Below are 16,952 nucleotides of genomic sequence, written 5' to 3' on the forward strand. Positions count from 1 at the left end.
ATCCTCCTGCCTCTGCCAACAGAGTGCTGCGATTAAAGGGGTGCACCACCGCCCTGCAGTATTATCAACTTAATACTAAATGCTTGCTAGATAGACAGGCTTTGATGGCCTCGTGAGTGAGTAAAATCAAAGAATCCTGACAGCAAGGTGGCCCGTGCCTTTAATCCCAGCACTCTGGAGGCAGAGGCAGGCGGATCTCTATACAAAGCAAGTTTCAGGACAGGCAGGCTGTTACACAGAGGAACCAAAAAACCCCCAAAGAATCTTGGATTCTACTTCATAAAACTGCTCAAAGTACAGAGCATTTCTTTTCCTCCTATTCTCACATTAGGGTTAAAGTGAATAAGATCAGATACCAAGGCCGGGCCGTGGTGGCACAGCCTTTAATCCCAGCACTTGAGAGGCAGATGCAGGCAGATCTCTCTGAGTTCGAGGCCAGCCTGGTCTACAAAGTGGGTTCCAGGACAGCTAGGACTGTTACACAGAGAAACCCTGCCTTGAGAAAAATGAAATAAACTGGGATTGGTATGTAAAAAGAAAGACAGGAAGAAAAACATCAAATAAACTAAGATCAGGCACCAACAGTGAAGGACTTTTAGTAAAATAGCAAGTCTCAGAGTGGAGAGCTCAGGAAGGGAACAAGAGAAGCCTAGTGAGGCTTTTTATTAAAGAAAATCAGCCAGTTAACCCTGCAGCCCAAGTTTATATATAAGCTGTATCAGCAGTTACCTACACTTGGAGGCAGCATGATTTTGTAAAAGGAATTAAAGCAGGAGTCATATCCTGAGAGCAAGAGAGTCTAAATATTGGTCTCCCTGGCCTATGTACAATGCTGTGAAGTTAGTACACCTGTCTCAGCCTCCCTCCTTTAAGACAGAGACTAATATCACCTGCCCAACAACTCTGTCACAAAACCAAAGGTAAAGAAAAACTGCAAGCATTAGAAAATGTCTGGTCCCTGTAGGTTCCTTCCATGAGCTCTCATTAAGAGATGGGGAGGGGCTTCTAACAGTGTCTTCATGGTACCTGAAGATTTTTGGGTTTTTTTTTTTTCTAGATAGGGTTTCTCTGTGGTTTTGGAGCCTGTCCTGGAACTAGCTCTTGTAGTCCAGGCTGGTCTCGAACTCACAGAGATCCACCTGCCTCTGCCTCCCAAATGCTGGTTAGCTCCTGTGAGATCGCCTTTTCTGCTGGCGTCCCCAGTTACGTTCTAAAATCTCCTCGTGGGAGGGGTAACACAATGCTAACCTTGGGTTAGTTAACCATACAGGCTTTCACAGGCTCCTGAATAAACAGAACATTCCAAACTGAGCGTCCCATCACAGGGAAGTCTGTGGTGAGCGATAGTCTTTCAGGGCTTGGGGAGAGGAACTCTGGGTGTTTTAGGTTCTAGTTTCAGCTCTTCCCTGGAGCTTTTTCACAGCCTCTGGAGGGCTAGGCAGTGCACTAGAGAAAGGCTCCCAGTGTGCTTTCCCTTGGAGTTTATAGGCTAGTTAAGGAAATTGAGACCATGCAAATGGTTATTCAAAGGGACTCAGTTATAGCTGAGCAAAGTACAGTGAGGAAGTGCAGGCAAATGACCTCCTGAGAAGAGCATGGGACTCTCACTGGGGACCGAGCTTAAGCCCAGACCTGAAGGACCAGACAAGGAAGGAAGCTAGCACAGGGGACAATGTGTGCCAAGACCCTAAACGAGGAAGAAGCTGGCACTGGTAAGGACCAATAGGATCCCATGACTGGCAAATTACAAGAGAGAAGGAAGTGCCAGAGGAGACTGGAGAATTAAGTAGAAAAGACATAAGGACTTCATTCTTTTTCGTTTGGTTTTTGGTTTTTTGGTTTTTTTTTCGAGACGGGTTCTTTGTGTAGTCTTAGCTGTCCTAGAACTCTGTCCTAGAGCCCAGGAGTGCTGGGCTTAAGGATATGGTGATAATGCCACCACACCTGGCAAATTTATTTTATTTATTTAATTTATGGTTTTTTTTTTGTTTGGTTGGTTTTTTTTCGAGACAGGGTTTCTCTGTGGCTTTTTGGAGCCTGTCCTGGAACTAGCTCTGTAGACCAGGCTGGTCTCGAACTTACAGAGATCCGCCTGCCTCTGCCTCCCGAGTGCTGGGATTAAAGACCTGCGCCACCATCGCCCAGCCAAGGACTTTCCTCTTTGGCTACAAATTTTGATAGGCCAATGAAGGGTCCCAGTGCGTTGTGGGAAAGAGAGATTAGGAATAAGGAAAATCATTACATTAAATCTAGTCAAAAAAAAATGGCAGCAAATTCAGTGGTCCTGTAGACAACTTGTAGACACACAGTAATCTAACCTGCACGGTGAGCCGTGCCTATAATACCAGCACTTAGGGGGTGGAGGCAGGAAGATCGGAACCTCAAGGCCAGTATTGCCTACAGGACACGCTCTCTAAAACCTCAGGGATTGGAGAGATTCTGGTCTCCACAGCAACCACACACAATGTGGTACACACACACACACACACACAGGATTAAAAATAAAATATATTAGCCAGGTGGTGGTGGCACATGCCATTAGTTCCATCACTTGGGAGGCAGAGACAAGTAGATCTCAAAGAGTTTGAGGACAGCTTGGTCTACAGAGCAAATTCCTGAACAGCCAGGACTACACAGAAAAACCCTGTCTTGGCAGGGGGGAGGAGAGCAAAACAAAAAATAAAAATAATAAAATAAACCTTAAAAAAACCTCAGTTTGAGTTGCAGGGCACCAGGACTACACAAAGAATCTCTGTCTGAAAAAAAAAACAAAAAACAAAAAAGAAAGAAAGGAAAGAAGAAAAGAGAGAAGAAACACCTCAGTTGTGGGTACAAAGACGGGTCAATCATTTTTTTCCCATTGCTCTTTCTATATCTTTTAATCTTTCTTTTTTTATATTTTTTATTGATACTTATTGAGCTCTACATTTTTCTCTGCTTCCCTCCCTGCCTCACCACTCCCCGCTTCAATCCTTCCCCAAGGTCCCCATGCTCCCAATTTACTCAGATCTTGTCTTTTTATACGTTCTACTTCCCATGTAGATTAGAGCTATGTAAGTCTCTCTTAGGGTCCTCATTGTTGTCTAAGTTCTCTGGGATTGTGTTTTGTAGGCTGGTTTTCTTTGCTTTATGTTTAAAAACCACCTATGAGTGAGTACATGTGATAATTGTCTTTCTGTGTCTGGGTTACCTCACTCAAAATAATGTTTTCTAGCTCCATCTATTTTCCTGCAAAATCCAAGCTGTTGTTATTTTTTCTGCTGTCTAGTACTCCATTGTGTAAATGTACCACATTTTTCTTATCCATTCTTCGATCGAGGGGCATTTAGGTTGTTTCCAGGTTCTGGCTGTGACAAACAAAGCTGTTATGAACATAGTTGAGTACATGTCCTTGTAGCACAATTGAGCATCCTTTGGATATATACCCAAAAGTGGTATTACTGGGTCTTGAGGAAGGTTGTTTCCTAATTTTCTGAGAAATCACCACACTGACATCCAGAGGGGTTGTACCAGCTTGCATTCCCACCAGCAATGCAGAAGTGTTCCCTTTTCCCCACAACCTCTCCAGCATAAGTTGTCATCAGTATTTTTTATCTTGGCCATTCTTACAGGTGTAAGATGGAATCTCAGAGTTGTTTTGATTTGCATTTCTCTGATGACTAAGGATGTTGAACATTTTCTTAAGTGTCTTTCAGCCATTTTAGATTCCTCTTTTGAGAGTTCTCTGTTTAGGTCTGTACTCCATTTTTTTTATTGGATTATGTGATCTTCTGGTGTCCAATTTCTTGAGTTCTTTGTATATTTTGGAGATCAGACCTCTGTCTGATGTGGGGTTAGTGAAGATCTTTTCCCATTCTGTAGGCTGTCATTTTGTCTTGTTGACCGTATCCTTTGCTTTACAGAAGCTTTTCAGTTTCAGGAGGTCCCATTTATTAATTGTTTCTCTCAGTGTCTGTGCTGCTGGGGTTCTATTTAGGAAGTGGTTCCCTGTGCCAATGCGTTCAAGTGTACTTTCCACTTTCTCTTTTATAAGGCTGGCTTTATGTTGAGGTCTTTGATTCATTTGGACTTGAGTTTTGTGCATGGTGATAGATATGGGTCTATTTTCATTTTTCTACATGTTGATATCCAGTTATGCCAGCACCACTTGTTAAATATGCTTTCTTTTTTTCCATTTGATATTTTTTGCAATCTTACTGAAAGCAATCTACAGATTCAACGCAATGCCCATCAAAATCCCAGCAAAATTCTTCAAACACCTTGAAAGAACGGTACTCAACTTCATTTGGAAAAGCAAAAAACCCAGGATAGCCAAAACAATCCTGTACAATAAAGGAACTTCTGGAGGCATCACAATCCCTGACTTCAAACTCTACTACAGAGCTACAGTACAGAAAACAGCCTGGTACTGGCATAAGAACAGACAGGAGGACCAATGGAACCAAATAGAAGACCTGGAATATCAATCCACACATCTTCAAACACCTGATCTTTGATAAAGAAGCAAAAAATATCAAAGGGAAAAAAGAAAGCATATTTAACAAGTGGTGCTGGCATAACTGGGTCAATCATTAGGAGCACTTGCTGCTGCTGTGGAAGTTCTTGTGGCGGTGTCTCTGACTCTCTTCCCCGCTTTGGGGACCCCTTTCCTCATACTGGGTTGCTTAGTGCAGCCTCAATACGAGGGATGGGCCTAGTCGTCCCACAACCTGCCGTGCCATGTTTGGCTGATGTGTCTGTGGATGTCCTGTTCTCTGAAGAGGAGCTGAGAATGTGGGGTAGGGACTGGGAGGAGAGGAGGGAAGAGAAACTTCATTTGGGGAAGTAAAAAAACTAATAATAGCAGGGCAGTGGTGAGGCACACCTTTAATCCCAGCACTCTGGAGGTAGGGACAGACAGATCTCTGAATTCAAGCCAGCCTGGTCTACAGAGCTAGTTCCAGGAGAGGCTCCAAAGCTACAGAGAAACCCTTTCTCAAAAAAAAAAATTACAATAGTATTTATTTCTCTTTTAAAAAAGTATTAGAGTCACAAAAATCAAAAACCCAAAAGCCAAATCCACTCATCCCTGCCTCCAAGCTGGTATTAAAGAAATGCACCGGGCTGGAGAGATGGCTCAGAGGTTAAGGGCATTGCCTGCTCTTCCAAAGGTCCTGAGTTCAATTCCCAGCAACCACATGGTGGCTCACAACCATCTGTAATGGGGTCTGGTGCCCTCTTCTGGCCTGCAGGCATACACATAGACAGAATATTGTATACATAATAAACAAATATTTTTTTAAAAAAAGGAAGAAATATACCATCCTGCCCTACTCAAAAATAGCCTAAGCCGGGGGGTGGTGGTGCATGCCTTTAATCCCAGCACTCCAGAGGCGGCAGAGGCAGGCAGATCCCTGTGAGTTCGAGGCCAGCCTGGTCTACAAGAGCTAGTTCCAGGACAGGCTCCAAAGCTACAGAGAAACCCTGTCTCAAAAAACCAAAACAAAACAAAAAAAAAATGCCTGGGTCAGGAAAAAGGGTACATGGAAGAGGCAGGGGCAGGCAGAGCTCTGTGAGTCAAAGGCCAGCCTGGTCTATACAGCAAATTCCAGGACAGCCAGAGTTACCTAGAGAAGACCTGGGTTCAATTCCCAGCATCCACATGGTGGCTCACAGCTGTCTATAACTCCTGTTCCAGGGTATCCGACACCCTCACACAAGACATACATGCAGGCAAACACCAATGTGCATAAAATACAAATAAATTAAAAAACAACAACAAAAAGCAAAAAAAGTAAAGCAGAACGAAGGAAAAGGGGAAGTACAATGCAAGGAGGAAGCCGCCATTTTCCTTGGGTGGGGGTGAGGAAAACCCTCCCTGACAAGGCCATACGTTAACAGAAACTTGAAAGAAGTTTATCTGTGGGGTGACTGACCTAAGGGACTGCAGAAGGAAAAGAAAATGCTGCCAAAATAAGGAGATGTTGGTTTGTCCCAGGGCGTTGGTGAGCCCTATGACAGAGCCAGGCCTCAAATAAGCCGAGTCTCAAGGGCTTTACGAGGAAACACTGTTATCAGAGCTTCTGGTGGTGGTTGGTTTTGTGTTTGTTTTTTTTTTTTTTTTTTGAAGTGAGGCTTCACCTAAACCAGGCTAGCCTCCAACTCAGTATATAACCAACTCTGCCTGAGGTTCAGAACGGTCCTCCCTGGACCTGGGTCGTGCTGGGTTGATAAGCAGGCAACATACCAGCCTGTTAGTTTGGGTTTCTGGGAACGGATGTTTGGGATTTGGGATTACAGGTGAGGGCCACCGGGTAGTATCAGAAGACCGGAGACGCGTGAGAACCCAGGGGCAATTTTACAAGGTAGAGTTCCGTTAGGTTGAGCAGCTTACGAGAAATAAGAGAAATTTCAGGTGATTGTGAAGTAGGAGGAATTTTATACAGCTGAAGTTATTTATCCAGAAATTGAGGTGTGTCTAACACAGCCCAGGATCCTGTGTAGAGAATGAAGCAGGTGTAAGATAGGCTTTAGGGTGTGCATGTGTGTGTGTGTGTGTGTGTGTGATGTCTATGCTGGTACACACACATGTACACATGCATGCGTACACGAGGAATATGCTCGATTACACTCTGAGACCTTATTTCCTTGAGACAGGGTCTTTCTCTGAACCTGGAGTTTGGCTCGCGGCCTGCTAGCCCCATCCCCACTCCCGGTTCCTCCCACACAGCAGTGAGGATAAATGCGTGCTCGATGCCACTTCAAGCTTCCGGCACTGGCACTGGAATTCCAACGGAAGTCCTCAAGGTTGCACAGGAAGTATTCTTACCCAGTGAGCCGCCTCCCCAGCCCCAGATACACTTTTAGAGTCTGTTTGTCCTGGGAATCTTTCTGTGTGTACACAGCACAGGACGAATGGTGTCTCAAAACCAGGCCTGGTGCCGGCTGGTCCTGATCTCTTCCTTAGAGGTTGAGAAAGTAAATTCAAGATCGGTCTGGGCCTCAAGATGAGATTCTCTCTCTAAAGAGGTGTGGAAGCGCCGGGCGATGGTGGCGCACGCCTTTAATCCCAGCACTCGGGAGGCAGAGGCAGGCGGATCTCTGTGAGTTCGAGACCAGCCTGGTCTACAGAGCTAGTTCCAGGACAGGCTCCAAAGCCACAGAGAAACCCTGTCTCGAAAAAGCAAAAAAAAAAAAAAAAAAAAAAAAGAGGTGTGGAAGCTGGGCTGTAGTGGTACAAGCATTTAATCCCAGCACTCCAGTGGCAGAGGCAGGTGAATCTCTGTGAGTTCAAAGCCAGCCTGGTCGAGTTTCAGGACAGCCAGGGCTACACAGAGAAACCCTGTTTCGAAAAAAGGAACAAACAAGAGGTCTGGAGCCAGCAAGGTGGGTCTTCTCAACCATAGTGACCTGACCTGATTTCAATTGTTAGAACACACTGTGGGTGGAGAGAACAGACCTTCATAAATTGTTCTCTGACTAAATGTGTGCTGTGCACATGTATCCTCCTACACACGCACAAACACACAAGGGGGGGTGGGATACACAGAGAAACCCCGCCCCAAAAAGCCCAATAGTAATACCGATAATGATAATAATAAATGTACTGAGTTCAGTGACCAGTGGTGTTAAACTGGCTTTTTCAGCCAGTCAAACTGGCTGGTATTGTGTGAATGTATGTTTAAGTCCTGTATAATGTTTAAGAATGTATGTTCGTGGGGGCTGGAGAGATGGCTCAGAGGTTAAGAGCATTGTCTGCTCTTCCAAAGGTCCTGAGTTCAATTCCCAGCAACCACATGGTGGCTCACAACCATTTGTAAAGGAGTTTGGTGCCCTCTTCTGGACTGCAGACATATAGACATATACACAGAGACAGAATATTGCATACATAATAAACAAATAAATATAAAAAAAAAAAAAAAAAAAAGAATGTATGTTCGTAAGTCCTGACAATGCCTTGAGTTTCAAAGTATCAAATATATAGACTGGAGAGATGGCTCAGTGGTTAAGCACAGTGGCTGCTCTTTCAGAGGCCCCAAGTTCAATTCCTAGCACCTACATGATGGCTCACAACTGTCTATAACTAGAGTTCCAGGGACCCTAATGTCCTTTTTTTGGCCTCTGAGGGTGCCAGGCATGCACAGAGTACATACATGCAGACATTCAAAACATTCCCAAAGCTCACTCTGTAGACCAGGCTGGCCTCAAACTCAACAGAGATCCATCTACTTCTGCCTCTCAAGTGCTGGGATTAAAGGCCTATGCCACTTCGCCCAGCCTGGGAGCAGCCACAACCATCCATAACTGTAGTTCCAGTTCCATGGGATATGTTTTCCTCCGAAGTGCAGATGTGCATGCAGATAAAAACACCTATATGCATAAACTATAGAAATAAATGAATCTTAAAATATACTACTGAACAAACATGGGCACGCAGAGCATGGGAGCCAAAGTACGGCTCCTAAAAGTAAGAGCTGAAGAGGACGGGTGATGCAGCTGTGTGGCTTGTGGGATTCGGAAGCAAATCCTCCAACTGTGTTAACTCAAGCTGGGGAAGTGTTTCAGGGCTGAGGACCTGTGGAGAGGACTCAGAATGGAGGACAGACGTTGCGGAGGAAGAGGTGGTAGAAAGAATCCCCTGGAGTCACTGACAAAGCTGGTTCTTGTTTGAAACAGGATTTTCCTGCAGAACCCAGGCTGATCTCAAACTTAAGCTTTCCTGGCCTCCGTCTGAAGGGTTTCAGGTATGCCCCCACCACACCTTGGTCTACCTTGGCTGTTCATTCACACATTACAGACTACACTAGAATTTTCTCTGCTTGGGGCTTTGTGCCTGCCAGTCAAGGGCTGTTGATTCACACCCCACCTCTACAGCAGGATTTCCCAGGGAAGACCGATTCCAGACGGAAGGGATCTGCCTTGCCTCCAAGTGATACCTGGACTAGGAAGTCTTCTGGAAGTGCAGGGGTAGTGAGCCTAACTTCCTCTCACTGACTTTATCCTCAGTAAGTATTGACCAAAACAAACCACAACTTCATTGCTATTTTCAGAATTCAATCCTTTTTTTTGGGGGGGGGGTGCCTTGTCTACCTCCTAGATAATACTTCATTCTGGACCAGTTGGACTCAGTATTTCACAATGGACTTTTTTTTTTGCTTTTTCGAGGCAGGGTTTCTCTGTGGTTTTGGAGCCTGTCCTGGAACTAGCTCTGTAGACCAGGCTGGTCTCGAACTCACAGACATCCACCTGCCTCTGCCTCCCGAGTGCTGGGATTAAAGGCATGCACCACCACCGCCCGGCTTCACAATGGACTTTTGCTACTTACATATCAGCTGAAGAGATGGCTCAGTGGTTAAGAACATTTGCTCTTCCAGAGAACCTGGGTTAATTTCCAGCACCCACATGGTGGCTGACAACCATCCCTAACTCTGGCTCCAGGGGTTCTGAAACCCTCTTCTGACCTCAGACAGCAGGCATACATGTGGTGTACATACATACTTCCAACAAAAACACTTATAAACATAAAATTTAAAAAAATTTAAACAAAGATATATCTTGGCCAGCAAGATGGCTCAGTGAGTAACGGTGCTTGCCTGCCAAGCCTGGTGAACGGCATTTGATTCCTGGAACCCACATGGTGGAAGCAGAGCACTGAAAGCCGTCCTTTGACCAAGACACTGTGTACCCTGGCATGCCCACACAAAGGCACAAAGACACACGATGTAAATGTTTAGTAAATAAAGCCAGTACTCTCCATACCCATTCACCTTCAGTGTCTTTCATGAAATGGGATAAACCACCAACATTAAAAGAAGCACCTGAATATTAATTTCCAAGATATTTTCTTTTCTTTTTTTCTTTTTGGTTTATTGAGACAGGGTTTCTCTAAAGTTTTGAGGGCCTGTCCTGGAACTAGCTCTTGTAGCCCAGGCTGGCCTCAAACTCAGAGATCCGCCTGCCTCTGCCTCCTGAGTGCTGGGATTAAAGGCGAGCGCCGCCACCACCACCACCACCACCCAGAAGATATTTTCATTAATACTGGTTCCCCCTCCTACTATGGCAGGAAGTAAAGGGAAGTACACACTGATGGCAGCTTTGAATCTTAAATGTCTATTGTCCATGGTAGGAGGAGACAAAAAGCAGGGTAACTTTTTGTTTTGTGATGTGTTAGACTAAATGTTTGTTTTGTGAGGCAAGGTGTTGAGGCTATCCTGCAACTGCCCCTAGTGCTGGGACTATTGATAGGCATGCAACACCACTCCTAGAAATGGAGTAACAAGAGCTATGCATTGTGTGGCACATGCTTTAATCCCAGCATTTGAGAGGCAGAGGCAGGTAGAGCTCTAAATTCAAGGCCAGGTTGGTCTACAGAGTGAGTTCCAGAACAGCCAGAGCTACACAGAGACCCTGCCCAGAAAGAAAGAGAGACAGACACAGAGAGAAAGAGAGAAGGGGCAAGAACAGAGCAACAGGGCAGGGGTCAAGCAGGAAGATGTGCTAGACAAAGCACCCAGTAAGGGCTTTGAAAAACACTTGGCAGCCGGGCAATGGTGGCGCACGCCTTTAATCCCAGCACTCAGGAGGCAAAAGCAGGCTGATCTCTGTGAATTCGAGACTAGCCTGGTCTACAGAGCTAGTTTCAGGACAGGCTCCAAAGCCACAGCGAAACCCTGTCTCGAAAAATAAAAACAAACAACAACAACAAAAAACACTTGGCAGGAAAGTCCAGAGATTCACCAAAGAAACGCCAGCCACGCCGTAGATGAAGCCCCAGGCCCACCTGATAGTTACCACCTCAGGTGTGACCCCACTTTCTCCAGTGGGTGCTTCTAATAGACACTGTCACTGACGAGGGCCTGGGTCTTCCAGCAGCAGCAGCAGCAAGCAGGACTGGAGAATGACTCTTGTATACATAGACCAAGTATTTGAAAATAAGTTTGTGCCCGCTTTCTCCTAGAAACTGTCTCAGATTAGCTGAACCTCATTCATACTCCAGGCTGAGACAGGTGCTTAATCCTCTGTCCTTAACCCCAGGCCAACAGTCCATAGCTACACTCACCCCAACACAATGATTTGATGTAGTATCTTGCTAGGGGTCCCTTCACCTCTGTAACTTTGCCAGCCTGCCGAAACCTTGGAACTAAAGTCTTTTTTTTTTTAATATTTATTTATTTATTATGTATACAATGTTCTGTCTGTGTGTATGCCTGCAGGCCAGAAGAGGGCACCAGACCTCATTACAGATGGTTGTGAGCCACCATGTGGTTGCTGGGAATTGAACTCAGGACCTTTGGAAGAGCAGGCAATGCTCTTAACCTCTGAGCCATCTCTCCAGCCCCCCGGAACTAAAGTCTTAAAAAGCTTCTCAATGCTTCAGATAAAACAAGGTTCCAGAAGAAACCAAAGACGTTGACCCGCGGTAAAGTGCAGAAGAGGTCTGGGTCCTTGAGAACAGGGATTGTCTGCATGGTCAGTGTCTAGCACAAGACCCGTATCTTCATGGTTCTTACCAGGGCTTCGGTGGCGCAGTCGGTTGGCGTGCAGTACTTATACATAGACTGGACTTATAAATGTTTATTTAATGAACGGCTAGAGAAAAGATAGCTACCATCAAGTCAGCCTGAGGAGTAATTTCATTGCAATAACTTGCATGTGTCTCACCCCATCGTAAATGATCTAGACCAGGGCTGGGAGAGATCTCGTCCTCACGAGTACCACAGCAGCTAGCAATGACAGCAATTGGAAGACCAGGAAAACAGCCATGCTCGTGTAACCCACCTGCCAGAAGGTTGAAAGTAAACAGGCTCTGTCCCAAGAGGACGTCTGACTTTGGAAGCACGGAGCTCACACAAACTTTTAGGCTACAGTTGTGACAGCAAAGGGATGGACCTGAGTGAGACTGTCCCTAGTCTCCAAGGCTCCTCTGGGTCCTGAATAGGTTCTCTCATCTCTGAGAGAGAGAAATGACCTAGAGAGTACAACAGGAGTGAGATGTGGCTTTCTAGGTTCAAGTAATAGTTTCAGACTTAGCCTGGAACTTTAGGGCTGGCAAGATGGCTCAGTGGGTGGGGATGCTTGCCACCATGCCTGGCTACCAAGTTCACTCCCCAGGTCCCCCACGGTGGAAGGAGAGAACTGGCTCCTGTAGATTGTTCTCTGACCTCCACAGACACCATAGCAAGCTCTCCACTACACACACACTCTCTCGGATAAATAACTGTAATAAAAATTCTTATGTATTAACAGAAAAAAAGGAAGCCAGAAATAAATTCCAGTCCCTTCACTAAAAATGGATAAAGGACCAAAAGCTTGTTCAAAACGGATTTTTTTGAGACAGCATTTTGTGTATCCCTGGTTAGTCTTGAACTTGCTACAGGGCTGAGAATGACCTTGAATTTCTGAGCCTCCTGTCTCTACTTCCCAAGGATCAAAGGCACGTGCCACCATGCCCACTTTATTCGTGGTGGAGACTGAAGCCAGAGTTGCATGTGTGCCAGGTGAGCACTTGACACACTGAGCTCCGTCCCCAGCTCAGTTAAATATTCTGAAAAGTCCAGTTTGAAGCGAAAATGCATCTGAATGGAGTTCAGAAATCCCATCTTAGGGTCTTTCAGAGAGACCTGAAGGGTTTCTGGCTATCTATGGCCATTGAAGAGTTGGGAGGACACAGTTCTTAGTTGCTTTACAGTTTCCAAAACCTGCAGATAGGAAGACAGGTTTAGGCAGGCGTTCTTTTTTTAAATAGAAACTAAGGTCGAAATTTTACTTTTAATACTACTACTACTAATAATAAATGCTCCAACTCCTAAACTGTGTGCTTTTCCAGCCTATTAAAGTCATCTGTAGAGTGTCTATACTTTCCCTAGTACAGTGAACAATATAATTAAGAAATCAGAAACGGGTAATTAAAGAAATCAAACTGTTCCCTCTTCCCAAACACTGAAGAGGGTCAAAGTGAAGGGACTGCAGCGTGGAAGGCGACCCAGGTCTAGACGTACAAACAGCATTTAGGAAAAAGCCCCCGCCCCCAAACATCACTGTCACAGACAACATTTCTTTCCCAGGGAGTTCGGCTCACTCAGGAGACGTCTAGTCCATGCCTCAGGAAAGGCTGGAGGTGTTTCCAGTCTTCCCTGCCAAGCCTAAGTCTTTTTATGAGCTCAGTATCTCCCAGAAGCATCTGTGGCATAAACAGAAGTGACTCTCAAAAGCAACGAAGGCAGGCAGGCACCTGTCACTGCTCTCGACATCAGCCAAAAAGCTGCAGAGCGTGGGATCCAGGAGACTGCAGGATGAAGAGAAGGGGAAGCACCAAGTGAGGACTGCTTTTGGTTCCAAAGCCAAAACAGGTATACACACAGCACACCACACACACACCACAACACACCACACCACACACACTTGCATGCAGGGCTCCCAAAAATAGCAGCTGGTCTGCATGAGGAACTCTTCCATTCCTGGAGTCAAGAAACAAAAATGATGGCCTTGGAGCCCCATCTCATGACAGCCACAGTCCAAGATCTAGAGCAGTTTATGCCACATGACAGTCTGCAAGGAATGGACTAAAAATCCTTGGTGAAGAGGGTGAGGGGTTTGACAAGACTGGGGGCAAGGTGAGCTATCCCAAAAGCACAGCTGTGACCATCGCTTGTTTGCTGTGTGCCATTCTGCATATCACTGGCCTCTTCTCAAAATGGTACCCAACCCTCAAAGAGCTCGAGGGGGCATCAGATGCACCTCTGGAAGATCACGCCTTGCCCCCGCCTTGCCAAAGAACTTCCCCATTTAAGCCGCTGATGGCACGCTACTTCCCACTCTAAGCAGAGTTCAACTTCCTTTTGTTTGAGAGTTTGCACTGGCCTCTGAGGCCATATCCAGGATACGCGAGAGCCGGCCGTCTTCCAGTGTCAGGTCTGTGCTCCAGAGTTTGGTCAATACATCTTTACAAGAGTGAACCCATGCATGTGTATGCAGACAGACTATTCTGGAAAGGGTTCCTGGTTATTTTGACACCTCCCCTAAAAGCAATACCTTCCTTGGGGTAAGATGATTAGGACACCGGATGACCTGTTCCTAACTTCAGGAAAGGTAGCTCGTTCTGTCCATTTGTCAGTGAGGGGGTAGGAGGAACCCAACATTGTCAGTTACAACGAGATTTTTGTAGTTTGTTTTTTTTTTTAAAAAAAAAAAAGGTTCTATGTGGAAATGAATGGGACAATGATAAAAATAAACATAATTAAAATTCCAAACCAAAACATAGCTCTTGGCCCCATCCCCAATTAGTCCTCCAAGACCACAATCTCCACATTGTGGACTTGATGCTGGTGTTCTTCCATCTCAGCCACCACTTTCTCCTCAGTCCTCAGCTCTGTCTCCAAGATGACTGCTTTGCCCTCATTGTCTTCAGCCTCAGGATCTGGGGCTGGGTCAATTTCAATGATGGTCTGCCCATCCTCCGAGGAGCTTTCAACTGCCTGGATTGCCGAAGTCAGGCCAGACTCCATGGCCACCAGCTCCACAGGGCTCACCATCGTGGCCATATTGCCCAGGGTACTGCCATCCTGCATAGTGGCAGAGCTTAGCAGTGCCAAGCTCGACGAAGGGTGGATGGTCACTGTGTCTGGTGAGCTGTTCTTGGCAGAGGAAACCACCGTGGCATAGCGGAAGAGCTGCGGGCCAGAAGGCAGCGTGTGGACAGTCACAGGACTGGAGGCCTGGCTGAGAGTAGCCACTGGAATATTGCCCATGGAGAAGGACTGCCCCACGGGGGTAATGGTGATAGGTGAGATAACAGTAAACTGAGGCTGCTGCACAGGAGAAGGGCTCAGGACAGTGGTGGAGGCTGGCCGCTGGAGCCGGGGTCTCTTTGGAGGCTTTGGGGTGCTCACAGGCATTAGTACCACATTCTGAACCGTCTGAGATTTCAGTCTAGGATCTTGGGCTTGCTTTTTTTGCTCTTCCAACTGCCGTTCCAAGTCTATGAGGGGAAAAAAACAAAACAACATCCAAACAGCTAGACTTAGCGGGGGAAAAAATGTCATCTAGGGAACATTAACCAGGGGGTCGGGAGACACAGGATCCTGTCACAGCTTTACACTGTGTGGCCTCAGGCAAGTCACACCAAATTTTCTCAAATAACTTATGGAGATGATTTTTTTTAAACCTTTTAGTAACTGCACTTAATGGTGTGATCATGAGCGGGGCAACAGTTCCGAGTCTATCAAAACTGTGCTCTTACTTTACTCAACCCCACATACTCCTCTGCATTTTTTCATCTCTCGACAAAATACAAATCAAAGAAGCCTCCCACGGTCTTTCCCCCTTTCACAAGCAGGTGATTTACACGCAGGGCAGGAGCATATTAAGGACATGCTTTAGCACTGAGCCACACCCCCCAATATACACAGACACAAATATATATTTTTAATTAAATTTATATTTTTAATTATTTGTCTTATGTGTGCACGTGTGTGTGTGTGTGTGTGTGTACATGTAAGGGTACACACCCTGGCCTCTGTAGAGGCCAGAGAAGGTGTCAGATATGCCAGAGCTGGAGTTACAGGTGGTTGTGAGATGTAGGTGTTGGGAACAGAACTCGGACTCTCTGGAAGGAGGACGTATACTCTTAAAGTAATGCTGAGCTGTTTTTCTAGCCATACCTACATCTATTTTAAATTGTACACAATTATGAGGCATAGTATAACATTTTTGTTTTACCTTTTGTGGTTTGCTCATGTGTGTAAGTGTACATGTATGAGCACGTATACGTAGATGCATGTGCAGACAGGAGGACTAAGTGTCTATCTCCTTTAAGACACTGGCCTGCAACTTAGCAATTAAGCTAGATTGGCTGGCTCACCGGCTAACTTTATCAATCACATCTATCATTTAAGAACATTTAAACCAGTGGTTGGAGAGATGACTCAGAGGTTGAGTATTGGCTGTTCTTCCAGAGTTCAATTCCCAGCAACCACATGATGGCTTACAGCCATCTACAATGGGATCTGATGCCCTCTTCTGGCATAGAGCATCATATACATAAAATAAAATAAACCTTAAAAAAAAAAAGAACATTTAAATCAGCCAGGTGATGGTGGTGCACACTTTTGATCCCAATAGAGGCACGTGGATCTCTGTGAGGTCCGGGACAACCGGGACTACAGAGCAAGTCCTCATGTATATAGAGCCAATATTTTAGCTACTCAGTCAGCCATCTCCCCAGTCATAATTTATGATTATGACAATGAAAAATGTACAAAATCCATAGTTAGCAAAAACAGCCACATTGATAATGTAAAAAAAGGAAAGCTGATTCGTGTCTCCTGCCACCAACATTCCTAGATTATCAGAATAATCTAGTGACACATCAACCCTCCAAAGAAGAGAGGTGAGTCCACGTACCTGCCAGGGTATAGAGGAACTGCCCCTCACTCTGCTCCACTTGCTTCCGTCTGTTGTCCAAAACTCTCTTGACTGTGTCCATCAGGCCAAACGTATGTGCCACATTGTTCAAAACAGCAGCATCTATTGGAAACAAAGCACAGGCCTGTAGAGTCCAAACAGCCCCTGCCCTGTTGTGCTAGTTATAGACCTGAAAGAACCAGGAGCCCAGAGTGGAGCTGCAAGCTTGGGAGATGGAGGCAGTACAATTGGAAGTTCAAGGCCAGCTTAAGCTACAGAGTGAGCTCTAGGCCATGCTGACCTATAAATCACACCTCCCCTCACCCCTAACAAGAAAAAAATGAAGAGACTATATATACGATTCTCTTAAACACAGTTCAATAATTGCTGTAGTGGTGCTGGTTTTGAGAAAGGATCTTGTTGCCAGGCTGCTCTCAAACTGGCCAAGGATAGCCTTGAATCCTACACTCAGTCTGGGCTAACACTTTAGTTCTGGGCTAACAAGTACTCATCGCCCTACCTGGCAATTTTAATATTTGTTGGTTTGTTTTTTGAAACAGGGTTTCTCTCTG

The 16,952-nt window shown here is 45.6% G+C and overlaps 1 protein-coding gene across 3 annotated transcripts in view; it reads right to left on the reverse strand.

The window, feature by feature from the left end:
* Window positions 1-11,539: 11,539 nt before the first annotated feature.
* The window catches only part of Gmeb1 (glucocorticoid modulatory element binding protein 1), a 35,275-nt gene continuing 29,862 nt past the window's right edge, over window positions 11,540-16,952 (reverse strand). For all 3 annotated transcript variants that reach the window (XM_075945462.1, XM_075945461.1, XM_075945463.1), the window contains exons 9-10: window positions 16,381-16,503; window positions 11,540-14,956 (exon numbers count right to left, since the gene is read on the reverse strand). In XM_075945462.1, coding sequence (XP_075801577.1) covers window positions 14,259-14,956; window positions 16,381-16,503 — 821 coding nt within the window. In that variant the 3' untranslated portion in view covers window positions 11,540-14,258. The remainder of the gene's footprint in view (window positions 14,957-16,380; window positions 16,504-16,952) is intronic.

The sequence above is a fragment of the Microtus pennsylvanicus genome, chromosome 13 (assembly GCF_037038515.1).
Source record: "Microtus pennsylvanicus isolate mMicPen1 chromosome 13, mMicPen1.hap1, whole genome shotgun sequence".
NCBI classification, from domain to species: domain Eukaryota; kingdom Metazoa; phylum Chordata; class Mammalia; order Rodentia; family Cricetidae; genus Microtus; species Microtus pennsylvanicus.